Source organism: Ambystoma mexicanum, chromosome 6p, assembly GCF_040938575.1.
Source record: "Ambystoma mexicanum isolate Mex_15411 chromosome 6p, UKY_AmexF1_1, whole genome shotgun sequence".
Lineage (NCBI taxonomy): Eukaryota > Metazoa > Chordata > Amphibia > Caudata > Ambystomatidae > Ambystoma > Ambystoma mexicanum.
In genome coordinates this window covers 1,210,067,140-1,210,084,376 of record NC_090935.1, presented here as the reverse complement: position 1 = coordinate 1,210,084,376, position 17,237 = coordinate 1,210,067,140, and the positions used below count along the sequence as shown (strand labels likewise).

At 43.9% G+C, this 17,237-nt stretch overlaps 1 protein-coding gene across 1 annotated transcript in view; it reads right to left on the bottom strand.

Moving 5' to 3' along the window:
• SLC28A3 (solute carrier family 28 member 3) overlaps nt 1-17,237 on the bottom strand; it is a 666,148-nt gene that overhangs the window by 70,416 nt on the left and 578,495 nt on the right. Inside the window, exon 14 of the mRNA XM_069625863.1 lies at nt 13,575-13,772. Coding sequence (XP_069481964.1) covers nt 13,575-13,772 — 198 coding nt within the window. The remainder of the gene's footprint in view (nt 1-13,574; nt 13,773-17,237) is intronic.

Below are 17,237 nucleotides of genomic sequence, written 5' to 3'. Positions count from 1 at the left end.
TGCTGAATGCCGTTGAACGCCCAGAGCCCGAGGTCTCTCGGAAAAGCTAAAAACTTCCAGAACGCTGACACTCTCCTGCCATGAGGCACACCTGGAACCTGCAGGTTGAGAGCCACGGTGTGGATGTTCCGTGATGGACCTCTGCCCAGGTGACTTGAACGTGAGCACTGGCAGGGAGGATGTCATTGAAGGGAGAAATTGATCCTGTGCAGCGGCCTCTGGATCCTGTGACCTGGGTGCTGTGCTGGACTAATGGTGTGACACTGTGGAAGCCCCAGAATTGATCCCCTAGGATCAGGAGCCGCTTACTGGCTGACAGCAATGACATTTCACACATTCATTGGGGACAGTGCAGTGACCCGGGCAACGGTTTTGCTCACACAGAATGGAGGGCCCTACCCAGGAGAATTGGAAAGCACCCATGCTGGGTGGATGGGCAAGGAGGTACTGAGCTGCTGATTGTGATTTATAAGGACATGGCTGTCTCTCAATCCTGTCCAGTCTACTGAATATTGGTGGTTGAGTGGATTACACTGAACACAGGGCCTTCAACCCCCTCATTACATTATCGAAAATCTACTGGGGAGATGCACAGTGGACACACTGGCCCAAAATTGCCCTGTAAACAATTGAAAATGGATTAATACAAGCAGAAAACCAATCCAACACAATAGACATACAAAAGGTCTCTTCAAATGATCAGGTGAATGCCAAAGAAGGCTTGATCTTGGAAGCGATAGCAGCACTGCGCTCCTGCCTTGAAAACATGATTTGGTAGGTTAAAGTCAGTTTGAACCTACTGCAACAAGATCTCAGGAACCTGTCGAACTGTGTGAGCACTGAAAATGAATTAACAGAGGCAACAAAGGAGATCACCACGTTGCAACAGCAGATTCTGCCCTGCGGAATATGTGCAAAATCCTTGGAACAGAGAGTGGAGGAAGTAGAAGGTAGGGCACGCAGAAGCAATATTAGAATAATTGGACTCCCAGAGAATATTGAAGGTCAAACCCTACTGATTATATTGAGACCCTTCTGCTACAGGACATAGGCCCGGGTAAGCTATCCCAGGGATGTGCGGTAGAGAGAGCCCACTGCTTTGACACAAAGGCCACCTCCGAGCATCCTTCCGAGGCTGTTCTTCATCAAGATTCTGAACTACAAAGACAGGGAAATGATTCTCCAGTACTCACGTCAAGGCGGGAGAATACACAGAGGAGGAGTGTCTCTGGCAATTTATCCGGACTATCTGTAGGTACAGAAAAAGCGACGTACGTTTGAAGCTGTCAAGAGCAAACGGTCTCCCGCAACTGAAATACATGTTATTGTTCTCTGCCGAAATCATCCACAATGACATGACCCTCTACTTCGATGATCCACAAGAGGTCTTGAACTGGCTTGAGACCACAGACATACGAACATGGCCACTTGACAGAGGAGAGTCGGCAATGAGTCAAACGTTCATTACTGACGATTTGGTACCAGTGAAAACTGCTTGGGGAGCTCCTAGAAATCCCAGAATGAACACTTGAACTGACCCCATTCATCTGGAGGAGTGTATAACGGGCGTGAATCACCTTTAAATGTGAGTTTATGATTGGTGAAGCATGATGAGTATTGCCCTGCATGGGGATAAAGTGATTGGAAAGCTCTACTATATGTACATAATGCTCATCCGAGAAGGGAGAGAGGCTTATCATTCTGATATTATTCCCAGTCCCTGGAAATTGTTTTTTTTGCCTATGGACAACTGTGAACTTGGAATGGATTCCAGCCCCTTCCCCCTTTCTGATACCTATGGTTCCCATTATTCTACTTACGTTTGGTATGCTTATATGACACTGCAAGTTACAGTAGGACCACAACCCTCAGATCGTAGGGGGGCCCGATCTGTGAGCTGCTTTGGCAGTACCAGGAAAACTCCTCTTATGGCTTTGACCATCAAGTTTTTGTTTGGTTCACAGTTTAGTTATGGTTGTATTTGTCGTTATGCACTGATCATGCACTTACTGTGTGGGCTGATCTGAGAATGATTAATAGTGGCATAGAGAGCTTGAGGATTCGATTTATGGGTGGAGGCGCTTCAGGTGGTTCTACGGAAGGGAGGGCAACGCCAGAAATCTTTGAAGGTGTGTACCGATGATGTCAATTCAATTAGCAACCTAGAACGTCCGGGGCTTGAATAGCTTTGTAAAAAGCTGTCGGGTCAAACAGTACATTGCCAGGAAGTGACTTTACATAGTTCTGCTCCAAGAAAAACACCTAGACTCCACAAATCAAAAGAATTGCTCCAGAGATGGAGTGGACATGGTTTTGGATCCACGTACGACACATACACTAGAGAGGTGATCATTTGGATAGCAGAGGGGAGAAGGGGTCCCATTTGCTGTAGAATGAATCCAGACAGACCGGGCAAATAGGGTGGTGATAGTGACGTGATGACTGGAATAGAGGCGAATGTGTCTGATAAATGTATATGCCCCCAATGTCAACACAGCTCCCTTTATTACACAGATGCTATCTAACTATGAGTTAGATAGGGAAGTAATATGGCTATAGAGAGGAGATTTCTATCATGTCCTTAACCCTCAATTGGATAGGTTCACCCTGACGAATCACAACAGATCTCCCGCTACAGCGGCCTTATGATTGCTATTGTCTAATCTTGCACTAGTAGATGTATGGAATAGAGTACACCCTCAGACTCCCGCATATTCCTTTTATTCCCATCCACATGGCATTTATTCCCGCCTTGATTACATATTTACGAGTCGGGAACATGTGCACCTGTTTGAGGACCCATATACTTAGGCAGAATACTATCCGACCACTGACCTCTGGCAATGGCTTTGAGACTGCTCCGGTCTAGACCTCCTATACTCCACATGGAAGCTGGACCCTATGGAACTGACCGATATAGCATACAGTTCCACACTCAACAACAGCATTGACGACTTCTCTCAAACAATAATACCACGGCCCGAACATCCTTTGGGAAACATTTAAAATAGTTATTAGGGGCATATGCATTTCTGCCACAGTGGGAGTTTGTAAGATATTGCACAGTGGACTTGCACAGTTGGAACAGAGAATAACCGATATGGAAAGCTCTCCAGGTAGACACAGTACCGCATAAACGGAACTTGGTGATCTTAGGTTGCAATGTCTTATAACATGGCAGAGGCTGGGGAAACATGGCAGAGAGGTACACACTGAGAAACTCTCTTTGGGCGAGAAACCAGGGAAACTTCTATCATGGCTCCTAAAGGAGGAGAAGCCATGAACCATGATTGACTCGATAGTGTTGTGTATATGCTATACACAACAAGGAATAAACGACTCCTTTTAGCAATACTACATGACATTCTACACACAGGGAAGGGTGAATTTGGACACGGAAATTGTAGACACTTTGCAGCTAATTACACTCCCCATTCTCTCTCAGGAACAGGCATTGGCCTTGGAAGTACCTATTAACATCCAGGAGTTAAGCGAGGCAGTAATCTCCTGGCCTATGGGTAAGACCCCAGAGAATGATGGAATACCCCACTCAGTTTTACAAACGGTACGGTGACCAGAGACTCCAACCACTGTTAGACACCTACCTCTGTGTATTTGAAAAAGGAACACTGATGGCTACAATGTGTGAAGCTTTGATAGTACCCATTTTAAAACCTGGAAAGGACCCCCTAGACAGGAGGTCTTACAGACAATTATCCATGCTTAACATCGATACTAAGATACTGAGTGCAATCCCCGCCAATAGATTGAAGCCATTGTTGCCTGACCTCATACACCCAGATCAGGCAGATTGTATCCTTTAGAGAAACACTTCACAGAACTGTCGTAGAATCCACCACGCCATTCTGGAAACAGGGAAGTCTAACTATAATTATGTGATTGTGTCCCTAGAAGCCATCAAGGCGTTCAACACCATAGGCTGGGATTTATTGTTTGCCTTACTTAAACGATATGGGTTCGAGGAAACCCTCCTGAAATGGGTCAGGCTACTATATACAAACCTGATGGCTAGAATCCAAACTGGTAAAACATTATCAGAGGCAATGGGGGATCCGGAGAGGAACGAGACAGGAATGCTCTCTTTCTCCCATATTGTTTGCCTTGGCAATGGAACCACTGGCCAGCCTGCTTAGAGAACAGTACAGCGACCTAAGTGTAATGATTGGACACGAGCGTCTCCTTACATCGCAATATGCAGATGATGTTATACTCTATCTGAATACCCCAGAAACGTCCCTCCCCTGTATTCTGGAAATATTTGAGAACTTTGGTAGACTGGATTCTGTATTAACTGGGATAAATGATGTCTCTTCCCTTTATATCAAAGTAAGTTGGCTTGACCGTCTGGTTTGACTGACCATGGACTGAAGAGGTGCACAGACACTTTCCATTACTTGGGGGTCAACATATACTGTGACTCTCAGGACACACATGATAATAAAACACATACAACACACGCCTCCCTGGATGGCTCAATCGAGTTTTGGAATAAACTCCTACTTTCATTGATGGGGAAGGTAACTATCTATATATATTAAACGCCTAGGTATGTTTCTGTGCGTTTCTGTACCTTTCCGCAAAGGTTTCAGCTGATTGGTGGGATACATTGTGTTTCCGTACGTTTCCATCCACGTCTCTGTACAAGTTTCAGCTGATTGGCTGTGATACAGTGTTTCCATACTTTTCCATCTGCGTCTCCATACAAGTTTCAGCTGATTGACTGTGATAGAGTGTTTCTGTACATTTCCATCGACATCTCTGTAAAAGTTTCAGCTGATTAGCTATGATACAATGTTCTTGTACGTCAGACTTCATGATGGCTGAACCGTGTGAAAGGACTCTGAGAAACCATAGCACAATTGAATCTTTGCTTCGAAAAAAGACATACAGAGAACATTGAAGAAAGGGAACAATGGTTGGAAATGAGAAGTAGAGCAAAACGCTGTAGGAATCATCGAATTGGAGGACCGGATGCGAACAATGAACACGCTGTAATCAACGTGGAAGAGCATTACATAGGAAAGATGTCTTAGAACTGTGGGTAATGCAATGCAAGATATTGGGAGCATGAGTTGAACAGATGGAATAAATAAACCAAATGCTGTCACGATGGAAAGGTTTCTCTTAAGATACTGTCTGCGACACCTTCTCTTTTAGAAGAGCTTCTTACAGGGGATACACGCCAAGCAAATAATTACATAATTACAGAGAACATATCTGAGAATACAACTCAGCAATGGCGTTCGCATCGATAGAGGCCGACATTAAATCACCACGTAGAAATGGTCCATAATGTTTTCGGATACACTGCCAGATTTACCGTTTGGTCTCACCGCTATATCCAAACGAGGCAGATAAGGCAGTGTATGGACAACGCTATATCTTCGATTCAGCTGAAGCAACAAGGAAACGGCTCGAAGACCAATCAAACCAAGAGTGTATGGCAACATAATGGCACAATTGGATGAGATGCTGTGACAAGTTAACTTATTTGCTGAGTCATATAAACAAATGCATCAAATGACCCAGGCAAATCCAACAATGAATGTGCGCATGGTATTTGTAGAAGACCCAGACTTAGACAAGAGATGATATAATGCACCTACATCAAGAACGGAGGATGTTGAAATATATGTTGGAGAAGACGGGGAAGGAACCACCTGCAAATCGAGACATATGCATATATCCCACAGGAGACTGCTGTAAAATGATATCTCTGCTAAACAAGAATGGAAACCCTATGGTGTATCCACTGCTTTTCCTATGCATTGAGGGTGGTTGGCACTAGGAACTGCAACACGTAACGTAGAAGAGAGGAGAACCACAAGACCTCTGAGAGTAACACAGTTGCAATTCTTTGCCTATAGAGTTGCGTTGAGACCTGGGTTTAGCCTAATTCATAAGTGTGGAAAATTATTTCAACGGTACATTGTAGTCAGCTATGTGAAGAATGAAGGATATCAATTAAACTGTTTTCGCCATAATCAGAATGATCTACAAGTGGAAATGTACCGTGGACTATTAGATGCAATAGAAGCAAAAGCTCAGAACCTGAGAGCGGAGACGGTGATAATCCTACCTTCGACTTTCCAGGTGAGCCCAAGATACATGCAACAAAACTATCAGGATGCTATGGCAATTGTAAGAAATGTTGGAAGACCTGATCTGCTCATTACATTCACTTGCAATCCTGCCTGGCCTGAGATTATTAATGCAAAGGAAGGGAAGCAGTGACCTGAACAGAAACCAGACATAACTGTCTGAGTGTTTAGAATTAAACATGCAGAACTGCTTGACGACATTCTCAAGCGAAACCTTTTTGGTACTGTAATAGCCTTAATTTCCGTGATAGAGTTCCAGAAACTGGACTACCACATGCACACATACTCTTCACTTTGTCTACAGATTGTAAAATATATACAAAGAATGACATTGACTGAGTCGCAAAAATAAGAGCTACCATGCTCACAAACAAATCCAAGGTTGTTTGAAATCGTCACTAAGTGCAAGTTACATGGCCTCTGCTGCGCACTCAATGCACGATCTCTGTGCATGAAAGAAGGCACATGCAGTAAGGGATTTCCAAAAGATGAGAATGTTGACGTTTATCCGAAATATAAGAGAAGAGATGGACCTGCTGTGAATGTAGGAAAGTACACCGTGGACTATAGATGGATTGTACCGCACAATCCATGGTTGTCGAAAAAATTCTATACGCACATTAATGTGGAAGTGTGTGCTTCCGTGAAGTGTGTTAAGTAAACACATTTACACATTAAGTACCTCTATAAACACATGTACAAAGGACAGGGTGCAGCATCTATACGATTACCGAAGGAAGGTACTGATGGAGGTTTGCTCTTTGATGAGATTTAGTCGTTCTTACATGGACGCTAGGTTAGTGCACCTGAACCAATGTGGTGTTTGAATGAGTTTCCGATTTCAGAGAAGTCGCACTCCATTACAAGATTGTCAGTGCATCTACCCGATCAGGAGCAAGTGTTCTTCCAAGAGGGTAAAGAAGAGAAGGCTTTGCAACTGGAAATGTCTACAAAGACAATGCTTAGCCATGGTTCGAATTAAATAGAACAGATGTATAAGCAACACAATTCCATTACAGTGACATACCAAAAGTACTATGTATTTGAGAAAATAATAGGCAAATGGAAATGTAGACAACGAAGTGGAGATGGTTTTATTGGATGTATACCTATTGCAAGTGTTCAAGACAGCGAGTGCTTCTATCTCTGCATGCTTCTTACAAGAGTTACAGGAGCTACAAAATTTGAGCAATTGGGGACAGTCAATGGACAACTCTGTGAAATATTTCAGCAAGCTTGCAGAGAACACAGACTTTTGCAAGGAGACAGGATGTGGCACAACACACTTTCCGAGGCAACAGAGACAAGTGCACCGAGTTATGTATGGTTACTATTTGCAATGATATGTGGATTTGGAGACCAGAAGATGTACCTGAACTATCGGAAAGACATAAGCAAGGCATGAGTGAAGATTTCATAAGACGTTACTCTAAAGAAACTGGCCTTATCTATTCTCTTACGGTAATCAACGAAATGTTAAAAATGTATAAAATGTGCCTTCGGAAACTGCATCTACAAGCTGTTGAAAAGCCGACAGTAGCTCTGCATTTGCAATCATTTGATGTTTTGGAAGAACAAGCCAAAGCGATTGCAAATAAAGAAAAATTAAATAAACAAAAAATGGCATTTGACACTATTATTGAGGCTGTTTACAATACCTCGACCACCAATAAACACTATTTTTTTCTTGATTGTCCAGCTGGAACTGGAAAGAAATGTCTTTACTCGACTCTACTACACACCACAAGAGGCAATGGAGATAGTGTTACTCCTGTTGTGCCTACAGGTATTGCAGCAACTCTTTTAGCAGGAGGCAGAACTGCTCACTCTACGTTCCAGGTACCTTTGCTGCTCAGTCCAACTTCAACATGCAATTTAAAGGCGAACACAAAGGATACCAACGCACTTCTCCAATCATAAATGATAGTGTGGTATGACGCACCAATGACGCATGTTCACGCTTTTCAAGTAGTAATCTACTGTACGAATTTACAGGATTAGACAAATCTTTTAGAGGGAAAGTTATATTACTAGGGAGAGATTTCAGGCAAGTCCTACCAGTGATAATACGAGGGTCAAGACCTCTAACTGTTGCCAGTTGTATAAAGAAACATAGACTATGGACTCAATTCCATGTACTAAAACATACACATAATATGCTAACAATATCAGGTGAGAATGAATTTTCAGAATGGCTGTTAGAGGTAGGCAATGAAAGACGTGGTGCAACTGTAAAGTTGCCTCCAGCCTGTTTCTTAAATACACAAAACCCTGTAAAGCAACTCTATGGTGGCATTAACTTCAACACTGTTACAACTCAGCAACTCAAAGGCAGAGCAATACTGACTATTACAAATGAGCATTCATTGGAACTAAACAACAACGTCTTAAACTGTATGCCAGCACGAGGTTGTTTACAAAGGTGTGGATACTGTAGCAAGCGATGAACCAGGTGGCATACCCTGAAGAGTTCCACGACAGTTAAACACCAACAGAAATGCCTCCCCACAAGCTAAAACTGAAAATAGGTGCCCTAATGATGCTACTACGCAATCCTATGCCATCCCAGGGACTCTGCAGTGGAACAAGGTTGCCAATTACGCGTTTACAAAGACACATCATAGAGGCCTGTGTAATTGATGGATTGAACTTAGATACTGTTCTTATACGGCGGTTAACTCTCATTCCATCTGATACAAATATGCCTTTCAAATTCAAAAGAAGACAGTTTCCTAAACTTCAGCCTTTTCAATAACCATTAAATAATTAATTAGTCAAAAGGCCAGACTTTTGAGAGAATCTGCCTATACCGTCCCAAACCTGTATTAAGCCACAGGCAACTATATGTTGCTCTCTCAAGAGTTTGATCATTCGGCTCATTAAGGGTTGTATCTGCTAAAGACGAGATTGTTAATTGTGTTTACAATGCAATATATGAGTGAAAGAATAAATAAAAGTGCGATGATATTTAATTATTGACCTTTCATATGTGCTAGTATAGCGCATGTTATGCCCGTACAACTAGTAATAAAAAAAAAACGTTATTCTAACCATAATTCCTCTATTACTTTGCCAGTCTCCCTTTCTTGATCACACATGAGATGCAGGATCGCTCTGCAGACACTCTGTAGACCTGCAATTAGATCCAAAATAAACATTCACCGGCGTCAATTGTGACCCCAAAAATGGGCACTGCACGCAATGGTGTAAAACGAAATTGCGGTAATGAACCAATGACATCATGCACATCGATATATAAAGTGGGCAGCCATTTTAGAATGCCGATTCATCATGCGGATCAGCGTTCTGAATCCCGATGAAGCTCGGGACAATCAAATCCAGCCTTCAATTCAGGTGCTTGATCTAATACAAACTGCATTGCTATTTTAGAACAAACCACACTAGTGGAGACGCTAATGAGACATACATATATCTTTTAGACACCACCCATAATTTTCTAAATGAAGAAGAATAACAAAAACACTTGAGCAAATAGCGACCAGACGGATGAGTAACTAACCAGTACTTGAACTATTGGCTGATGCCAATATCAAATTTGACATCTGTGTATACAATGCGAGTTCACTTTACATTATTAATCCTAGTTTAAGCCTTTTTATTTTTTTGTAGATCCAATCACATTTATAAAACCATTAGAACAGCATATTATGAAACCTCCTGATGATCCACAAGACTGACTGTGGTGAAACACGTGTCGGGGTAGCACAATAAATGTATTTAGAACTAAGGAACATCTATTTGGAACTAAGAAAGGAATACAAATGATCTTGTATTAAATTGCAAGTGTGAAGTTAAACACATTTAAATTAAAATATTGAACAATTTGGACCCTATGAAGGGTGTTTCTTCCTTTGAAGTGAGACAACCTTTTGATCTAATTGTTAGTGTGAAGTTGAACACTATAGAACTTTACTTAGCTGGAAAAAACGTTAGGAATCTATTGAAAATACATATACTATGCATCTGGATCGTATTGCAAGTGAAACCTAAATAAAAATATTAACTCTAATACCCTTCAGGATTTCTGTTATTTTGAAACCCTCAAATAGAATTTTTGCCTGGTATTGAACATAGCCGAGTGCAGAAGCATTACCCCTAACTAATTAAACATTTGATTTGCATAAAGTCACCCTCCTTCTATAAAGCGACATATTATCCAAACAATTTTGGAACATGCTTCCTGAGGTATTCTGGTTTTCCATCATATTTTGTATTCTCACTTTAACAGCAATACATTTGCTGAAGATATTCGAGGAATAGCTTGACTGCAAAAGTGGTTTGATGATCATTTGTGACTGGCAGTAGGAATAAGGCTTCTCCGGTCTGGATCTCGGCCACCCTGTAGCTTAGCCCTGCTCCCATGGTCCATAAACCACCCTACCAGTTCAATAATGGCCACTGCATGAGATCGCTTTACTTGGATTGGGATCACTATTCCTTTTCCCGCTCCCGTTCTCCCCTCACCCTTTACTGTTCAGGTGGGGTTGCTTGTCATGCCTCCCTCCCATTGCAATGGGGATACTCCCATGATCTTCCCCTTTTTTACTTTAATTCGCTAATTTTACCCTGTTTGCTATAATCTCTGCGCTGTCACAACTTTAATTAACTTATTTACTTTCCTATTTGTACTGATTTTCTTGCAGCAAAATCTCTTACACTTATGATCTTTTCTTCAGCTTAATTAAGCTTAGCTAATGCTCGTGTTTATGTGAAACCTGGATCTCTCCTTCACTGCCAGTATAGCAGCTTCCCAGGTACATCTCCATCCATTTTCCCCTCCACTTCACAGGTATTGGCAGCTGTACAGTTGTCCACTTTCACTATTCTTGTCCTCTCCCATTCCCACTTCCTGCGTTTCCCTTGCTTGATTTTAAATGTACTTTCTGTTCCAAGACTCATAACTATGCCTTTTTAATTGACCACTTACCCCATTTCTTTAACAACGTTCTATGATAACCTTAAGCCCCCACGAATGCGCTTGCACTCTAGTGCCATCGCTTTATGTTTTCTTTGGCAATTTTCTCCTTCATCTCTAGATCACTGTTTTCACCAGTCTGCTTCTTACACTCGATTTGTATCACTTAACTCAACTGAACAGTGCATCTCCCTCATATATGTTTGGTTCTTATATCTTTTCTCCCATTCCCACTGATCCCCTTGTGTCCTTCCTGCACCTTCTGTCTGCTCATCACCACCTTCTTGCCTTTACCTTCCCTATTCCCCTCACATCTGGTTCATCCCCCCACTCCAATTACTTTCCTTTGGCATAATAGGTCAGTGCGCTCTCTCTTTTTCTAGCTATTGCCTCGCTTCTGAGTTCACATCTATGATCTCTAATTCTGCCTATTCCCTCCTCTCCAACTGCATCTTCTCTCAACTCATGACATCTGGTGCATTTTTACACCATGTCAGAAAGCTTCTAAATCTTAGCTTACCCCCAGTCTCAAGACTTTACCATGCTGTCTTCCCTCCAATCCTCTTATGACTACGCATTCTGTAAAATGAAGACTATGATGTTGACATAGTTACCTCTGGAGCCTCTTCATAGTCGTGGTATCGCCTTGCGTTCTTTCCCATGATCCTGATCTTGCTATATAGACTTCACCCACAGGATCTGAGTTTGCTGCTTTCTTCACTTCTGAGTTTGACAGGAGGCATGCTTCTTTTTCTACCTCATGCCTCACCTGCACCAGTCAAAACCTCCTTCCCCACTTTCCCTTCTCCCATTTCTGAGCACACACGTCTTCTTGATCTTTGTGTAGGCCCCCTCTGAAGCGGCCCCAACACATTCCCTAATGCCTTACCTCAATACATCAATCTACCTGCTGCTGCTTGCCTACCTGATCCCTATCGTCAAGCCCAGCTTTCTTTTCTGACATACGTGATCGCTCTTTATAGTGTTATGCGTAGATCACATCGCAGACCATTACTGCTAATACAATTTCATCAAGTTTTTATGACTGAATTTTGCTAAATATTTAGATGGGGGTTGGGTTTGGGTATTGATTAAAGTAGGGCGATGTGGGGGATAGGGGAGGGCTGCAGGATTTCTCCCCAGCATCTATTTTCAGTGAAATGGAATTGACAGTAATCGATTTGATGAAATCACATAGACCCTTTATAGCGGGCCTCTGTTCTACCTCTCTTAAAGAAACATTCTCTGGATTCTTCCTCACCTGCCAATTACCACTATATACCATCTTCTCTACCACTCCGACAGCTGTTTGAATGTGCAACTTGTACACAGATTGCCTAATAGTAGAGGTCCAATTCTCCCCTTCACTCTGCGTTGGTTCGGCTCCCTCCACTGAAACTGCGCATCTTACTATCTCTAATTGTCTTACTTCTTAACAGCACTCTAAAAGGTCCCCTCTCTGTATTAATCTCTGGGTTTATTGGGTACTCTACACTCATTGGTCCGTTACTTTCTTCTAAGCAGGCCTATTTAGTCGCGCAAGCTGCAAAGTCGTCAGTCTCCCTTTATCTTTTCTTTGGTAGGACTTAGGGGTCCAGGTTACCAGTCTTCTCTTTTCTTTGTATATTACAGCCTTTTCCTTGAGTTTCTCCTTCTTTGGTCTTTAAAGGTAAATTCTAGAATGACAACTATAAAACCTGTGTCTCTTTTGCTGATCATATTATCCTGAGTTGAACCCCTGTATAACTTAGGCCCTACTCACCCCTGCCTCCTCTGCCTACGGCTGTTAGCATGTTTCTAATCTTTAATCTGCTGCTCCCCTTCTGCTCTTAACGGCAGCGTGTTATCTTGATGTAATCGATGATCCTTCTCTTTGCAGCTCATGTAGCGTCTGTGACACACAGACCGATATCAGCTCTTTAGAATTCTTAAAGTACATCCTTTTCTTACTTTAGTGCTGCCAAGACCCTCATATTCACCATAGACGTCTCCGGCCTTACCAATCGTTCCTGCCGTGTCCTTGGCCTACCTGCGTGCAGTAATTTCCCTCTTATGTCTTACTTCAACTCTGCCATTCATGTTCATCTTAGACTCCTTCTCCCTTTGCTGGTTGCACTTCTCCTGAAGGCTACACTTACGGTTTCTGTGTACAGCTAATACATATTTCCTTGGTATTGCCTTTCCTTAGCTCCCCCTCTTGTGGTGCGTTCGATTCCCCTGCTTGCTCTTTACAATCTGCTGCTCATTTATTTTCCCTTAACTGTCCCCGACCCTCCTTCCGTCATTCTCGCTTCTAGTACCTACATTCTGGAGTACCGTAATGCTTTTTCCCCCTCATATGCCAAATGTCTTCCGATTGCACTGACCCACAAAGATCATTTACTTTCCTCTGTTTGCTCTTCCTAAAGTTCCATTTCACTTTCTGAAAAATGGTTGCCTCTGATTTTAGTTTGAACAGCGCTCTAGCACAAGTGTCTCATAAAATTGATCAATTAAAGGAATGAAATGGTACTTACAGACAAGTACTGTTTTTCGCTGCCAATGTACAGTGGACTTTGATGTTTCCTGTTGGAGATTAAATGAGCAAGTTGTTCATAAGCCACAAACTCGTTGAAAAATGTTTTGTATCCTATCAGCTTCCCAACGATAAAGCTGTCTTCCCAGTCCACACCCATCATGTAGGAAAACGGCATGAAGACATAAGAACAGATTACCTGCAGAGGGGAAACAGTTTGATTATTTAATTAGAAAAGTGATTTGGCACATACAATCTAAACGGCTAAAACACAATAGAAGATTAATTGGAGGTTTTTGTATTAAGTCTTTGATGTATGTATGCATGCATACCTCGTGACACCTATAAGTACTATAACTACTACCATCATCACACCCTAGGTTAAAATTGAAAAAGGGGCATATTTAACAATATAATAAAAGTATAGATGTATGTTTGTCCCTGTACGTTTGTCTGATGCAGTCATGCGCAGTAGAGACAAATTCATATAGATTCACCTGTTGTCACAGCTAGAGGGAGCTGTTGCCTTAGGATATGTAGTGGTCCTACTGTGTCATTGAAAATGTGCACTTTGGCCTCTGTACACACACTAGCGCATATATATATATATATATATAAATATTTCTGAGGCTTGTGGAATCTGCTTATATCACATGCTGTGCATAGGCCGACATCTAGTGGAAGCTGCGGAGTATTACAGTTTGTTTTTCGAAACTCGAAAAGGGACGTCGACACAGGGCGTGCCAGTAATACTATCCCTAGTGTGACGTCCACTGTACCCATGATCCCTCACGCGTCTAGGACCCTCAGATTGTTTTTTTCCGCCATACTGGTCGGAAGCATTCCGCGGAGTTCCCTGGCCTTAGCCATACTTTTGCAAAAATATTGTTATATTTCCCCATTTCTCCACCCCAACGTCAAGTCACCGAACTTCCACACTCGACGCCGGCCCGGAGAAAGAATCGACCGTCGAGAGCTGCACGACGGATTTGGGCCTTGGAAGGCCTCTGGCCTCGGCCCTGCAAGTAGGGAGAGTGGGGGGTGGACATACTCTACACTCTTTGGTATATAGGTACATTCTTCTACATTCCTACACTTATTAGCCTGCTGCCACAAGGTGTGTATGGAGGGTACCCCTTTCCAATTTTGCCCCAAGTGCAACCGCAAGTACCCTTGGGTTGACAGACACGCCACGTGCAATCTCTGCTTGCAGAGGGACCAGCCCGAGGCGAACTGCAGAGCGTGTAGTAGGTTCAAACCGAAAATACTAAAGGACCGTTCGATCAAGCGTTGCGCCCACCATGCCAGGCGTCAAGAGGCCATGGCAGCGGAGGGCGCCTTCAGCGATGGCAGTGACGCTGTGCTTTCGGATGGCAAGGGCAACGTGGCGTCAAGAGACAGCCAAGTGCAAGTCCCCATCCTTGGAAGGTCGTCCGCCAAGGCGGCTATGGGGAAAAGCCCCGGCGACACAAGCGCTACCCACAGCACTTCCACAAAACACATGAAGTCCAACCGAGACTCGACACGCACGTCGAGTACTCGGAAAGAGGCATATAGAGAACGGTCCGAATCGGTGTCCTCTGGGCATTCTCGATCGAGATCGACGCATGACTCCAGGCAACCATCCACTGTTGCCAAGAGTGCCTCGCTCCCCAAGGTAACGGAGGTTCGATCGTCGGAAGACAAAGCCGACCTCTATCCCCAGACCGCACTCCAGGAGTCGGCGTCAGCAGGCCATGTAACGGATGTCCCTGAGTCCCAACCTCCATGCTCGAGAGATAGGAACACTATAAGCCCGAACCTCGGCGCCAGGCGAAAGGCTCCGAAGGGGCGAAAAAACAGGGTAAACATCCTTCCACACCTCAAAAACATTCTACTCCACATACACAGACGGACAAGTCTCAGTCTTCTGTTATCCCAAAGACCCCTGCTCAAACCAGTAGGTCTAGTCAAGATAAAACAGGGAAAGACCTCCAAGAAAGAGTAATTCCCAGTTCAAGAGAATGGTCTAGTGATGACATAGACAGAGTCATGTCAAGGATGTCATCATTGGCAGATTTCTACACCAAGAACCCTGAACACTTTCTCTCTTATACCCCCGACGGGTCAGCACCCTCAGGCTCTAAGGATCCAATACCCCCAAGTAAAAAGTCCCGGGTTGAAGCACCAACACAGTCTTCAGACCCCTTCTGTATACAGCCCTATTCTCAATACCAGGGAGATCCATCCTTTGTGAGGATCCAGATTTGGGCATGTTGGAAGAACAAACTGGGACGGGCTACTATGGGGATGATGAGGACCAAGAGGAGGAGGAGGAGGACGACCCAGAAACCTACAGGGTAGATTCCCCAGTAGATAAAGAACCCCCGGTTACCGACTACCCTGTCGACAACCAGCCTCTCTTGGATGAAGTTCTGTCAAGAGCGGCAGAACACTTCCACATTGACACCCAAGGTGCTCAAGAAGAGAGGGACTTTGCTGAGGAGTTAGTGGGAGAAAGGAGACCTGTTGCCTAGGCCATCCCTATCCTTAACGCAATCCAAAGAAGAATAGACCCTTCCCTTGTTAATCCCAATCTCACTAGGGCAGTAAACCCCAGAATTGAGAAGCTTTTCAGGGCAGCCCAAATAGACCCACTGTGCATAAGGGGGCATCTGAAACTGGACTCCCTGGTAGTTACAAACACCCGCAAGAGGGAGGGAACACCCTTGTCATCGTCAGAAGCTCCTTCCGACAAGGAGAGCAAGAAGATTTATGGCTTGGGCAGGAAGGTAGCCTCCACTTCCGCCTACCAGGCAAGGATTGCCAACTCCACCACCCTGCTGGACAGTTACAACTGCCACCAGTGGGAAGAAGTCGCGGCACTCATAGATTCTGCCCCAGAACCCTTAAAAAGCCAATTGGCACGAGTTTCGGTGGAGGGAAGAGCCGTGTCCGGTTGCATTTTAAAAGCAACCTTTGATGCCATGGATAACGCAGGCAGATTGGTAGCAGAAAGTACTGTTATCAAAAGGCATGCTTGGTTGCGGCAATCTGGGTTCAAACCCAAAACCCAAGCACCATTAATAGATAAACCGGCGGATGCGGATCTATTGTTTGGAAAGGCGGTCGAGGACGCGCTGAAAAATGCCAAGGACGAGTATGAGACACTCAAATCCCTAGGCCAACTAACCAATAAACCCCCAAACCAAAGAGGGAATGGCAATTTTCGTCGCCCACCCGGACAAAATTCCCAGAGAGGATCAAACTATTCCCAGGGGCAGGGTACACCATGGAACAATAACAACCAGCAGTATACCCAGGGTTATGGCAGGGGTAATAAGAGAGGACATGGTAAAGGTAGAGGCAGCCCCAGTAGAGGCGGCGGCACGCCTCCACCGAAGCAATGACGCTCCCTTCATGATCCCTTCTCACGCATCCCCAATAGGGGGACGCATTTCCAACTTCACCCAAGCTTGGGAAGGGATCACATCAGACAGATGGGTGCTGTCCACAGTGTCCGCATGATACTGCATCGAACTGTTAGAGCGTCCCCAAAACCACCCTCCACGACAAAAGATACATTCCTTGGACCACCAGAAGATCCTCCTCGAGGAGATCGTCAATCTTCTAGCAAAGGACGCGATAGAACTCGTCCCGGGACACCAGGTAAACAAGGGTATCT